Consider the following 14,884-nt stretch of genomic DNA (forward strand, 5'->3'; position numbering starts at 1 on the left):
CGAAAGCTTCCTCATGGTCTATATATGCGACAAGAGATTTATTTATTGGTCTCGACATTTTTGAGCAAGAGTTGTGAAACTATACAGATCTTCTACTGTTCCGAAGCCAATACGAAAGCCAAACTGTCTATGTGCCTATTTTACAATATGGAGATTCAAAAATTTGATAATTGCAATGTTGCCAGATTTACCATTTTTCTCATATTGTTAGTCACTTTGGCTTTTTAAATACAACGCTCTGTATATTGTACTACTACTAGAATCCTCACTTCAATACGTACTCACCAAAGTTAACACTTGGTATTTTATCTTGTCCGAAGGTCTTAAATGGAGGACTCCAACACTCTCCAACAATTAATTGAAAAAAAAAAAAATGGAAAAAAATAGACCAGTACACATGGCATTCATAGATTTAAAAAAGGCATATGACACGTTCCCCAGAAAACAACTATGGAACACGATGAAGGAAATCGGAATAACTCAGAGGTTAATAGAAGCCGTAAAAAACCTTTACAACAACAACAAGGTAAGAGTTAAAACCGGCAATAAATACTCCAACGAATTTAAGACCACAAAAGGCTTATTGCAGGGATGCTCTACATCTCCTACACTGTTCAAGATATTCCTCGAACAAATATTAAAACCATGGAAAAGAAAATGTAAAGGGATGGGAATACCAATCCGGGACAACTTCTTGTACACATTAAGCTTTGCAGATGACCAAGTGGTAACGGCTCAAGATGAAAAAGATCTGTGCTATATGCTCCGAAAATTAGAAAAGAAATACACAAAAAATGGACTGAAAATAAATCTAGAAAAAACCGAATATTTAACAACAGAGCAAGAACCAGTGAGAAACTTGGAAATGGACAATAATAGGGAAATTAACGGCACTGATAAATTCAAATATTTAGGATTCATACTCTCAAAAAATGGAACCACCGAGCAAGAGATAACCAGCAGATTAGCACAGACAAGAACATGTATTAAACAAATGAACAGGGTACTGTGGGATAGACAGATTACCAGAAATACAAAAAAGAGAATTTATAACACCTTGGTACGCAGTATAATGACCTATGGAGCAGAGAATTGGGTAATAAATAAACGAAACAGGTCCAAAATCACAGCAACTGAAATGGAGTTCATGAGAAGAAGCTGCAGAGTGACAAAAATGGATCCCATCAGAAATGAGGAGATAAAACGAAGAATGGCAGTAGAACAAGACATACTCAGCTACATCGAAGAAAAAGGGGAAGAGGGATGAAGTGGACGAGGCCTTGGAAAGACGAGACCTTAGAGATGGAGAATGGCAGAACAGAAACGACTGGAGACGTTGGCTGAAAGAAGGAAGGCGGCAACAGCTGTAAAAATCCTTATATAGATAGATAGATAGAAGGTCTTAAATAAATAAAACTTCTCAGTGTCAAATAGTTTTGAAGTAATTCAGTAAATATAGAATGCTGTGATTTTGACATTAATCCATGAAAGTAACAATAGCTTGAAGTTTATTAAAAAGTTTTGTAAAATAAAGCGTATTAATAACTAAAGCTAACAGTTGTTTTATGTGTTTTTAAAAGCTGTACAATAAAAATTGTTTTTAATGAAATAGAGCGAATTGCTGTTTTAATCATGAGGGGTTATAGTCTGAAGATGTTATAGTGAAGTAGCCAACTTGTTCAACAATTCTTTCCCAATCCATTCTCCTATTCGTAAGGCGACTTAGTTCATAATAAAACTTTATATATAATGCAGAGTTTCGTGGATGATCCACATACATGAATCCATATTAGGGTAGTGGCATATACCGCTCTCATGAGACCTAAAAAGGTCGAAATACGTATAAGCGGCTTGCCGCTGGCCTATATCGAAACAAAAAACTAATACCGTCATTATGTTCTAATACCGTCATTATGAATCCATATTAATTTCTAGAGAAACATGGAGAAATGTAATAGACGCATTCTACTTTCGTTTAGGATACTGTCAAACTAACAACAGGAAATGTTGAACACTTGATTAGGCAGATAATAATTTAGAAATCTAGTAAACTTTTAATTGTTATGTCCAAATTTTCGTTGTACTTAATTTGAATCAAAAAATTTATTGAGAGTTCTTTTGTTTTATCTTTTTAACATGTTCATGACTACATAAAATCGAAACTAATATATATGGTTAAATTCGTGTTGAAGTGAGGATTCCAATTATAATACAATATACAGAGTGGTGTATTTGAAAAACCAAAGTGCATAAGGATATCAGAAAAATGGTAAATCTGGCAACAAGCATCAAATTTGAAATGTTCATATTGCAGAATGGGCGTATCCCGGTTTTTGTATAATTCGGACTATCCATTTAAGAGGTAATTGGACGTTTCCAGACTTTTGGTCCACTCTGTGTAACAGAGTGTCGGATACAAATTCTAACTCTTTTAGCAACATCCGTAATATTTCATTCTTGTTTACTTGCGACCAAAAGTTAATTAATTAGAGACAGCTCTTTTCATTATTGATAATTTACTGGAGTGTCAAATGTTACTGTAGCAAAATAAAAAAATACAAATAAATACTTCATTCGATATTATCTATTGAAGTTCGTAATTTTTGCGTCATTGTTGGTCTTGGACCTATTCCAAATTTTTTGAAGTTGAAAGTAATATTGAGTTTGACGTCAAGGAAATGACGTCGTTTTAGAAAACCAGGAGATTTTAAATTCATTAGCATATCAAAAATATGTAATACGAGCACAGTCTTATTTCCCTAAAACCGGAAAATACTAGTAAGACAGAAATAATATAGTATTCGCATTAAGCATTTCAAAGAATAATAAAAAATAACCTCAAATTCACACAGCAACATTTACGAGTATCTTACAAAATGGCACAAACTTCACAATTATACCAACTTCCTAGTACCTTTACCTAGTTCTTTTACTTTTTGTAGACTAAGTGGAAACGAAAATTATCTGTCTTATTAATAACGAAATATATTAGGACCGTGTTAAGGGAGAAATACGTTTCGGTTGTATGTTTAAGGATGTAACAATAAGTGATTTTAGATACTACAACAAAATCTCGTTATTATTCGAATGAGAATAATTTAAATTTATTATTTACGTAAGGCGAATGATACAAAAACATTTTCCAGACCATCCAAAGATTTTCACCTGTGGTTTCTTGGTCAAGAAATTCTTGGATGACATAATATAATAATTTGTCTATTACATAATATAATAATTATTCTTAAAGAATTAATTGTTTTCAGGTCAGGAGAAGAACCAAGGTGACTGAAGTCATCGAAAGGATAGCCAGACCAAAATGGAGATGGGCAGGACACATAGCTAGAATGACCGATGGGCGATGGACAAAAAGGTTATTGAAATGAAGACCAAGGGAAGACAAGAGAAGCGTCGGTCGACCAACTACACGATGGGTTGACGATTTAAGAAGAAAAAATAAAAAGTGGATGGGAGTGGCGCAAGATAGCGGGCTTGGAAACACGAGGAAGAGGCATATGTTCATCAGTGGACTTTTGAGGCTGGATGATGATTTCATTAAAACCCAAAATTTCTATAAAAAAACACGTAAATAATTTATACGTTTCGTGTATTAATTAATTCCATTCCATTGACTAAATTTATTTTAAATTGTAGATGATCGGCTATGAAGTACCTGTTGAAATACCAGTCATTTTACGTTACGTACAATTCCAAAATTACAAATAAATTTGTTAATTAAGGAAACTTTAAATATATGCTATCTCTATTTTAGTCTGACATTTTATTCTACATGAGTGTGAAGAATCATTCCGTAGTTGTCAGTCCGTGTAAAAAACAAATACATATGTGTGATATATGAGACAAATTCATATTGAAAACAAAGAAGCATAGGCAGCGGTATGTCTACGTTCTGAAACATCCACGTCAGTAGTTAAGGGTTAAATAAGTCGTTGCTAAAACGAAAATACCAAGTACCAAATACAGGCATCATTTCTAAAATAAAATACAATTTTTATTTGAAGTATGAAAATAGTATTTTTTCTTGTTATTGAAAAAAAAACTCATCATCATATAACGGGGGTCCGCTTCCCGCATTTCAGCCTCCATCTTTTCCTATCTCTCCAATCTCTCTCTTCTAAGCCTCTAGATTGCATTGTTTTTGTAATTTCTCTTCTCCAGGAATTTGGTGGTCTTCCCCTTTTCCTTCTTTCTGGCGGAACATACATTAAAGCTTTCTTTGGCCACCGCTCCGCATTTATTCTCATCACGTGACCATACCATTGTAATTGCCTTCCTTGTATTCTATCTGAAAGAGTGTCTCTAATTCCTGTACGGTTTCTTATTTCCTCATTCCTGATTCTTTCCATTCTCGATACTCGACATGACCTTCTAAGATAATCCATTTCCACAACGTCTACTTTATCTCGTTCATTCTTTGTCATCGTCCAACATTCGGCACCATATGTGGTAATTGGTTCTACAATTGCTCTGTATACGCGAAGTTTGGTATGCATCTTTATTTTATTAGACCACAGTAATGAATTCAGTATTCGGATGCATTTTTTCCCTTGGGTTATTCGGTTTTGTACATCTATCTTAACTCTGCCATCTGCTGATATGATGCTTCCTAGATATTTATACTAGTTGCAGCCTTTTATGACTGCGTTTTCAAGCCTTAGATCTGTGGTATTTCCTCCAATTTTTAAATATTTTGTTTTGCTTATGTTTACAGTAAGCCCCCATTTGGCATATTCCTCAAATAATTTTCGATTCATATAATTTATATCTTCCTCATCGGTGGCAACCATCACCTGATCATCTGCAAACAATAATGTATACAGAGTTTCTTGTCCCACTTCGATACCCATAAATCTACATTTATTTCTCCAATTCCTCAATGCTTGTTGGACGTATATTTTAAAGTGTGTCGGTGACAAACAGCATCCTTGCTTTAGGCCTTTAGTGACTTTAAATTCATTTGAGGTTCTGGTTCCAATTTTTACACAACTAACTGCATTTTCGTACAATTTATATATCGCTCGGATATACGTCGAATCCAATCTGAACCTTTCGAGGACCTTAAACATTTTCTTTAACGGGACACTATCATATGCTTTCTCAAGGTCTATAAATACCAAATGGGTCTCTCTACTTCTTTCGACACGCTTTTCAATTATTTGTCGTAGGATAAATATATTATCAAGGCAGGATCTCCCGGTACGAAAGCCGCTTTGTTCTTCAATATCTTGTATCTGTCTTTCAACCCTCTTCTTTAATATTCTGCCGTACAACCGGCCCACAGAGCTCGTCACACTAATACCTCTATAATTGGAACAGTCTCTTTTATTCCCTCTCTTATATATGGAGCTTATATAAGATTTATTCCAATCTTTAGGAATTTCCTGGTCTCCACACATACATTTATTGAAAAGGTCTACTATTAATTCTAAAAGTGCAGTCGGCCCATATTTAACCAGCTCTATGGGAATGTCTCCAGGCACTGCGGCTTTTCCGTTTTTAGCCTCTTTTAAGGTTTCCGTCAATTCAGATAATGTTATTATAGGGATTTCCTGTCTTTCGTCTCTGTTGTCTATTAATTCCCTTATCTTTTCCCATCTGTACTCTACTCTATCCTCTTTCAGCAGTTTCGTATAATATTCTTCCCATCCATTTAACTTTATGAGAGAAATGTCTTCGTTTTTCTCATTTTTCCTAAACTGCTTTAAGCAGTTTTCCAAGCTTGTGCCACTTTTGTTCCACCCATAAATCTGTCCAGTTCATCACACTTAGCCTCCCAGTTTATATTTTTCGCCTTATCCACGTCTTTTTTTAACTTCTCTATTCCATTTAGCGTATATTTCTCTGTCTTGAGGATCTTTGGATTGAAGCCATATGTGATATGCTTGTTTTTTCTTGAGAACTTTCTCTTCTAGTTCCGTTGACAACCATTCAGGTTTTCCTTTTTTCCGATTTTCAACTTTTCCCAGTGCTTCATTTGCCGCTTCATGAATATATTTTTTAATTACCTCATACAGACTTTCAGGGTCTAAGTCCTTTGTTTCTATATTTTTTATTTTCTGAGCTATTCTAATTTTATTTATTTTTTATTTAAAAAAAAAACTAAATATTTAAATATATATGCCGGGGATGTTGAGGAATATTTTGCTATCATAAGTGTATATGATGGTATGTATGATTTAGAGACCAATCACATGTTATCAGCACTTGACCGATAGCGACTCTTCAGTTAAAGTTGATTTAATTTAATCAAATAATCCCTCTCCAAATAAAGACGTCTTTCAAGGTTGTTGCGTATTTTAAAATATGCAAGACATGTCCAAATTGTCAGTATAAAGTGAAGCAGATAAGATTAAATTACGCGAAGGATGAGTTGTTTGACTCATTTCCAACGCCATAAAACTAGACTTATTACTAGTAGATAAAAAAGTTTATTTTAAAATCTTTCCATGCGGAAGCCGAAACATTAAAAAGTTTATTTTATAGCTTGATAGCTTAATAGCTAATAGAAAGAGTGAATAAGTACAAATATCTGGAAACCTGGGTAAATGAAAACAATGACCAAGGTAGAGAAATAAGGACACGCATTGAAATTGCAAGACAAGCATTTATAAAAATGAAAAAAATGTTTGTCAATCGAGACCTTCCTCTGGACCTGAGGATAAGAGCCTTAAGATGCTACGTGTTCTCGACTTTGTTGGTGTGGAATGGAAAGCTGGACACTAGCTGGAAACTGGAAAGTGGATAATATAAAGAAGTTGGAATCATTTGAGATGTGGTGCTATAGAAGGATTTTGAAAATTACCATCGACCCAACGAGTTACAAATGCAGACGTGTTAAGAGGGCTACAAAAGGATTGCGAGGTCATAAAGCACATCAAAACAAGAAAGCTGGAATATTTAGGCCACATTACCAGAGGTGCAAAATATGAGATATTAAGGTTCATAATGCAAGGTAAAATCAAGGGTAAAAGATCCATATGAAGACGAAGAATTTCCTGGCTGAGAAACCTAAGAGAGTGGTATAGTAGATCTTTTTAGAGCAGCCGCCAATAAGGTACGGATAGCTGTGATGATAGCCAACCTCCGATAGGAGAAGGAACTACAAGAAGAAGAAGCTTAATAGCTTTTATAGCTTTATAAATAATGAGATATAAGAAAAATTATAATTTATATTGTCGATGTTTTGTCCACAGTTCTTAACACCATTGCAAGTATTTAAGATGATAAGTAATTCTCGAAGTCTTCTACAGAAACTTTTTTTGTAAAAACATTAGAAAAGTCTGTCTGTAAAGTATACTGTCTTAGTTTTCCCCCTTTAAACGATTTATTTTCTTAAATTAGGTCCGACGAATCATTGCACATATGCCATCATTCAATTATACCAATTAAAACCACATCTTTAAGTTAAACATATATCAAACATGAGAGTAGACAGAATGTTAATTAGAGCTTAGGATATTGTTTTCGTTGTTAGCTTATAGATATGTAGTGCAGGGTGGTTTGAAAAAAGTTTGTACAGTCGATCGTCCTCAACGCTGCACCAGTCTGGAGCGAGGCGGTAGAGATAACGGCCTATAGGAGTCTCATGACACAAGTGGACAGAACAAGTCTGTTGCGAGTGGCATGCACCTACAGGACTGTGTCTGCTGCAGCCTTATGGACCATCACAGGATGTGTTCCGTTGCATGTTTTGGCGGTGGAAAGAAAAGAGCTTTATGAGAGAAGAGGCCCAAACCTTACTGTGGCCGAGAGAAGACAGGAAAGGGAAAGGTTCGTCGAAAGATGGCAAGAAGAATGAAACAACACGGAAGATGTGGGCGACAGGCGACTGAATTATTTCCTGACGCAGGTATTCACAGGACACGGGTGTGAATGCCTATACTGTGGATACTCAGACTCTGTGACACATACGATGTTAGATTGCAGCAGATGGATAGTGGAAAGGAACAGAATGGAGAGAGAGACAGGTGTGAATTTTGTTACAGTGAGAGAAATGATTGAGAGAATGATTGAAAATAAATTAGGTTGGACTAACATACACAGCTATATCCATGCAGTGATCAAGAAAAAGAAAAAGGAAAAAAAGACAGCCGGACCAACGCTAAAGGTAAGAGTGAATGATGCTGAAAGGTGATGCTAGAAAAGTGAGTCACACTGTATGAGTTAGAATGCGTAAGTCGGACTATGGGGAATGAGGAAATGCCCATCCGGGAATGATGCCGAACTAGAAGCGATGAGTGTCTTCTACGCGCTACCCGGAAGGAGACAGGGAGCCTCCTTGCTGATGAATAGAGTGTGGATGTGTACGAATGGAGAATGAATGAATAAAGGTAGTGCTTCGGAAGTGATGCCGGCCTTTCAGCGTTCGGCGTAGACTCGGCGACGAGAAGGCATTTTAAAATACCTCGGGAACTATCGCTGGGAGTACGAAGAACGAATCCTGCACTAACGTTAGTCAGGCGGCGTCCTGGACTGAGATGTCTTTTGAAGATTCCAGACGCCCCCTCTATAAAGACGAAAAAAAGAGTGCTTTGAAATGGCATACCAGCAATACCTTTAGTATTAGTCCAATAATTTATATCCAATACAATAGTTAGCTTACGCAAAAGATAATACATGATCATAGTCTGCTTTCCAGAGTACATAGAATGCAATTACTAGAATCAGGAGCTACATTTTTGGCCAAGAATCACCTAGGAGGAATAATCACACATTTCCAGGTAGCTAAGATTTTCAGCAAGCTACAAGCTATTCTTAAAAATTGTCAGAATAGATTTACTAACATAAACATTTTGCGACTAAAAGAAAACCATTTAGTGTTTTAAAGAGTGGATGTTCACTGGCTATTATATATGCTCTACAATCTGTCAAATTAACAGATAATTTTCAATGCACGTGAGTTTTCAATCAAATGATTAAGCAGGACCGTCAGACTTTATCAGTTCCCTACATACTCCTACATAAGTCACTGAAATACTACTGTAACAAATATTTATCCACTGCCCAAATCGATCAAACTAAATCCAGAACTTGTACTCAAGAAAGATAAATATCAAATGCTAAATGCTAAATCTGAGAAAAAACAGCTGAGTTAAGAAAATTTTCTCGACAAGTTGAAATGGAATTTAGGCTAATAATTTGGACTATTACACAATGTATACTCAGGCGATGTAACAAGATAAAAAATTTAATATCACAAAATTATTGATTATAATACAATTAAGCAAAACAAAATCAATAAAAACATAGCAAGGACTAAGACAAGGTTGTACATACATTGCTGAATGAAACGACTTACAGTCATATTATTGGTTTTCTACAGTTGTTTTGTAGCTATTGCATGTTTTTTATGATTCATCCTGTTTTATATATCTACTAGGTACATGCAACTCTACTTCCTTCTTCTTCTTCTTGCAATACCGTCTTCTATCGGAGGTTGGCTACCATCACAGCAATCTTTACTTTGTTGGCTGCAGCTCTGAACAACTGTATTGAACTAAACATATACCACTCCCTTAAATTTCGCAACCAGGAAATCCTCCCACGTCCCACATTTCTCTTTCGCGAGATTTTTCCTTGGATTATGAGTCTAAGCAGAGAGTACTTCTCTCCTCTCATTATGTGTCCCAGATATTCCAGTTTTTTCGTTTGTATGGTTTTTATGACTTCGCATTCCTTCCCCATCTTCAGCAGAACATCTTGATTTGTTACTCTTTCTGTCCATGGTATTTTCCACATTCTCCTGTAACACCACATCTCGAATGCCTTAATGTTTTTGATGTTTATCTTTTTTAGTGTCCAGGCTTCCATACCGTACAGCAGAACGGAGAAAACATATCACCTTAACATTCTCGTTCTTAAGTTTATATTTATGTCCCGGCTGCAACAGGAACTTTTTCATTTTGACAAACGATTGTCTCGCTATCTCTATTCGCCTCTTGATTTCTCTTGTCTGGTCATTAGTATCAGTGAAGCAAACCCCTAAATATCTGTAGGACGTAACTCTTTCAACAGGCTGATTATTTATGGTTATATTCACATTGGTGTATTCTTTGTTACAATCATGAATTTAGTCTTTTTGATGTTTAGTTTTAGACCATACTTATGGGTATGTGTGTTTATGTTTTCCATCAAAAACTGTAAATTTGCTAGGTTATCAACTTGCACTTTTCAAATAATTATTTATAATAATAAAATAAACTATTTTCGATTTTTACAATAGTGATTCTCAAGTATAAGTATTAAATGTTATATTCGCACAGTTTCAATTCTTAATATAAATAAATTAACAAATGGTGAATTTCTGAAAAAAAAATCTCGGTCACAAATGGTCCAAGAACAACTTTTTTTTTAATTTGTGAAAAATTGCTAAACGAATATCGAAATGGCATTAATTCATATTCATTTCTCGCAAAATTAATAACGAAAAACTTTATAAACAATTTGGGCTATTATTTAAACAATTTTAGGGAGTTATAATTTTGAACATGGTATTTGACCTTACATATCTTGAAAATATAGATAAAAACGAACAAAATGAGATTTTATAAAGTGTTCTAAGGTAACGGAAACAACCGCGTTTTTCATTATCAAATAAACAACTTTCTAATAAACAATTAGAATAAATTTTAAATAAATAAATATTTTTCAACAAAAATTTATTTGTACTAAGGGTGTTAAAAGGCATATTTTTATGTAACTTTTATGCCTATTTTTTATTGAATTGCTCCTCCAAGTGTTTACAGTTTTTCGCAATTGTTTAAATAAATTATTAAGCAAATTAATTTAAAAGAATAATTCGTTTTTTTATAAACTTTCAAAAAAACACAACTGAAAATTTCTAATTAGGAAATAAGTATTGATAAAAATATTAAAAATAGTGATTTTCGGCGATTTTTGATATAAAATCAATGCTTAAATAATGACGCTGGTATTTTAAACTGATCCTTTTAACATAAATCCATATTTTCATACTACAAATCTTCAATTTTTTTAAAGATGCGTTCTGAAACGAATGCTCAAAGGACTCGTAGAGCCATGTGCTCTTCAATTTATTCATCCATGAAATCATCAAAAGTATCAACAAAGGAAGAGGATACAAAATTGAAAGCAAAGAAGTAACTCTTTGCAGGCGACACAATATTGATGGTTCCAGATGAAGATAGTCTGCAAAGACTAGTCCATAGGTTTACCATAAGATCAAAAGAACTAATACGACAATCTGAAGTCAGAAAACTAAAACAATAGTAATCAGCAAAGAACCAATCGGATGTAAAATAGAAATCGAAGGCATCAGTATTAAACAAGTAATGGAAATGAAATTTTAGTTTTATGTAAACTAAGTTTAGATGTAAACCAGGACATCTATGTCTGCTTCCTAGATTATAACAAGGCATTCGATACAGTGAAACATAATCCGTTAATAAAACTACTGAGAACAAAGAACATCGGTACACGGGATATAAGAATAATAAATAATCTGTATTATGAAGAAGAAGCTGTCATAAGAATAAACAATTTAAAAACTAATAAAATAAAAATTAAAAGAGGTGTTAGACAGGGCTGTGTCTTGTCGCCATCACTGTTTAATGCATACTTAGAGGAAATATTCAAAAAAGCATTAGAAGATGAAGTAGCAGGCATAAAAATAAATGGCCTACCCATACATGAAATTAGACATGCTGATGATACAATACTTATAGCAGAAAATATTACAGATCTAGAATATTAGATAAGGTTGTTGCAGCGAGTAAAGAATTTGGTCTGTCACTAAATATAAAGAAAACAAAATTCATGGTTATATCAAAGAAAAATATGAGATACATCAATCTACACGTAAATAATAAGACGATAGAACGAGTTCAGAATTATAACTATTTAGGGGCAAACATTAATGAAACAAACGATTATACCAAAGAAATTAGAGTTAGAATAGAAAAGGCTAGAAGTGTATTCAATAATATGAAACAAATATGTTGTAGAGACCTCAGCCTAAATCTTAGAAAACGAGTGCTAAAGTGTTATGTATTTTCTGTTCTTTTGTATGGTGTGGAGACATGGACTTTAAATAGACAAGGTCTCAATAAATTGGAAGCATTTAAAATGTGGATATATCAAAGAATGCTGAGAATCTCCTGGTCAGTTAGAATAAACAATGAAGAAGTACAAAGAAGAATAGAGAACAGCGGGGAGATACTGGATTCCATCAAAATAACAAAAATACAATATCCGGGTCATATAACAAGTGGTGACAGATATGAATTCCTAAAATTAATAATGTAGGGAAAGATTCAAGGAAAGCGCAGCATAGGTAGAAGAAGAATGTCCTGGCTGAGAAACCTCAGATAATGGTTTGGATGCAGCTCTACTAAACTCTTTTGGGCTGTAGTGTCAAAAGTTAGAATAGCAGTGAGGATTGCCAACCTTCGTCGCAGAGATGGCACGTAAAAAAGAGAAGAAAATAAAATACCTTGGAATTACACTGTCCAGATATGGAGACCTGGACAAAGAAGTGAGAGATCGAGTACAAAAAGCAAATAGACTGGCAGGATGCCTTAATAACACTATATGGCGACACCGACATGTTAATCAAGAAATTTATGAAGGCAGTGTAAGACCAATAATGACATATGCATCAGAAACAAGATCCGACACAGCTATAACACAAAGACTACTAGAAACGGCAAAGATGAGAGTACTGAGAACAATTACAGGAAATACGCTGAGAGATCGAAAGAGAAGTGAAGATATAAGAACAGAAGTATCGGGCGACTGTACAAAAGATGTAATGACAACCTTCCAAATAGGTATCAATCCACCAATGAACAAGGAGAATTACTTATAAGAAGCAGATTTTCAATTTCCAATATTGGAAAAAAAATTAAATAACCCTAAAAAGTATCTTAGTAATAACTTTGTTAGCACAAATGGCTTAACAGTGAACCTAACAACAATATAAGTATACCCACTTTGAAATAAGTCAATTAAAGGAATTAGTTAAGGAATAAAGTCCAATTAACAGCATTTGCAGCAAGTGAGACTTTACGCAATCGAGCAAAATTCGCTAAAAATACAAAAATCAGCACACTTGCGAATACCGTTGCTATTTTTAAAAACTATAACCGGAAAGGTTCTATAAGTAATAAACAAATATTGAGAACATATCGTTAAAGCCAAAGAGAATTTCTTTGTATGGATAAAACAATTAACTTACCAGTACATGTTACCAATAATGTATAGTTAAAAAATTTTCCCATGATTTTCACAAAACTTAAACACACGGATGTCACCAAACGCACAGAGTTACAGATACACTGTCACTGCCAAAATCTAAAAATTAGTGAGAGCGTAAGTTATGACTGGATGTAGATAAATTTAGTTTATAAAATATTCTTACTAACAGCGGTGATAAGAGTATATATAAGTTATTGAACACTCAAGAGTTTTTTTATCTGTAATTGCGACTAACCTATGGTATAAATATTGGCGGTGTGTTGTTCTTTATTTAATAACATTGTTATTATTATTATTGTTGCACACATTTCAGATAACTGTTATACCGGGTGGCGATAAAATCTAACCCTTTTTTTCTCTGATGTAATACACTTCAATTGCACAGGCAGACTAACTCGTGTCTCGTGGTTGTTGTCTTGATAAAAGAGTTTCTGTGTTTATAGAATTGCGCGCTGCAAACCATCATATGTTGGGGTTCCCAGCATGCGAGGGATCAATCGGGCATACAGTGGGTGGCCAAGTTATTAGAGCCTCTAAGCAAAATTAAAATTTGTGTTTTAAGGGTGGTTATTTTCGACTGACCTTTAATACACTCGCGATCATAAAATCCGGGTCACCTTGAAAATCACCGATATTTCATTTTTAACGAGCTTTATCGTAAATAATAATAACACAAATACAAACTAATGCATGTTTCTGAGAATTGTTGCGGTTTCCTTTGTAACAAAGAATTCCAATAGTGCCGATTTCGCGGTAATGTGCACACTTCCCAAAATGAACGTTACCTGTAACTCCGCTTGTTTTAAATGTCTTGTTTGTACTTCGACTTTCTGTTCAAATGCAACGGACAAACGTTTATTATTGCCACCATTAGTGTTTATTAGTGCCATTATTAGTGTTTATTTTTTGACAAAAATGCCTTTGACTGTTGTTGAAACGGCACAAATTGTTGCACTTGTGGAAGACGATCACACTCAACGGCAAGTCGCAAGAACTGTTGGCGTAAGCCTTTCTACGGTTCAACGAGTGCTTCAACGCTTTCAGAAGGCAAGTTTTCTAACCAGGCGACCTGGCTCTGAACGAAGAAGAACGCCCAAGGCACTAGATGACCGTTTCCTTGTGTTTCAGGCTTTACGAAACCGGACCTCAACTGCGGTTATGCATCAAAATCGTCTAGAGGAAGTACGAAATCGCAATTTTAGTGTTGCAACAGTCAGAAGAAGACTTCGTTCTTCTTGGCTATCTTCTCGGGTAATGGCTAGAGGACCGCCACTTTGCCGGATGCCTCGAGTTGCACGACTAGCTTTTCCTCGACAATACGCGCATTGGGGAATTAACGATTGTAGCAAAGTGTTATTCTCAGATGAATCCCGTTTCTGCCTAACTGGATCCGATGGACGTGTAAGAGTTTGGAGGAGAACCGGTGAACGATTTTCACAAGCTTGCATTGCTCCAAGAATGCCATTTGGTGGAGGCTCGGTCATGGCTTGGGGAGGTATATCTTCCGACTTCCACACAGAGTTACCCTTTATCGAAAATGGGTATCTAACTGCACGAAGGTACATTACGGAGATTCCGGAAGAACATGTTATGCCCAACATGGCAGGGCTTGGAGAACACGCCGTTTTTATGC

The 14,884-nt window shown here is 35.0% G+C and overlaps 1 protein-coding gene across 1 annotated transcript in view; it reads right to left on the reverse strand.

The window, feature by feature from the left end:
- LOC140435227 (facilitated trehalose transporter Tret1-like) overlaps positions 1-13,612 on the reverse strand; it is a 71,350-nt gene extending 57,738 nt beyond the window's left edge. Inside the window, exon 1 of the mRNA XM_072524025.1 lies at positions 13,232-13,612. Coding sequence (XP_072380126.1) covers positions 13,232-13,274 — 43 coding nt within the window. The 5' untranslated portion in view covers positions 13,275-13,612. The remainder of the gene's footprint in view (positions 1-13,231) is intronic.
- Positions 13,613-14,884: the final 1,272 nt, after the last annotated feature.

This window comes from Diabrotica undecimpunctata, chromosome 2 (assembly GCF_040954645.1).
Source record: "Diabrotica undecimpunctata isolate CICGRU chromosome 2, icDiaUnde3, whole genome shotgun sequence".
Classification (NCBI taxonomy): domain Eukaryota; kingdom Metazoa; phylum Arthropoda; class Insecta; order Coleoptera; family Chrysomelidae; genus Diabrotica; species Diabrotica undecimpunctata.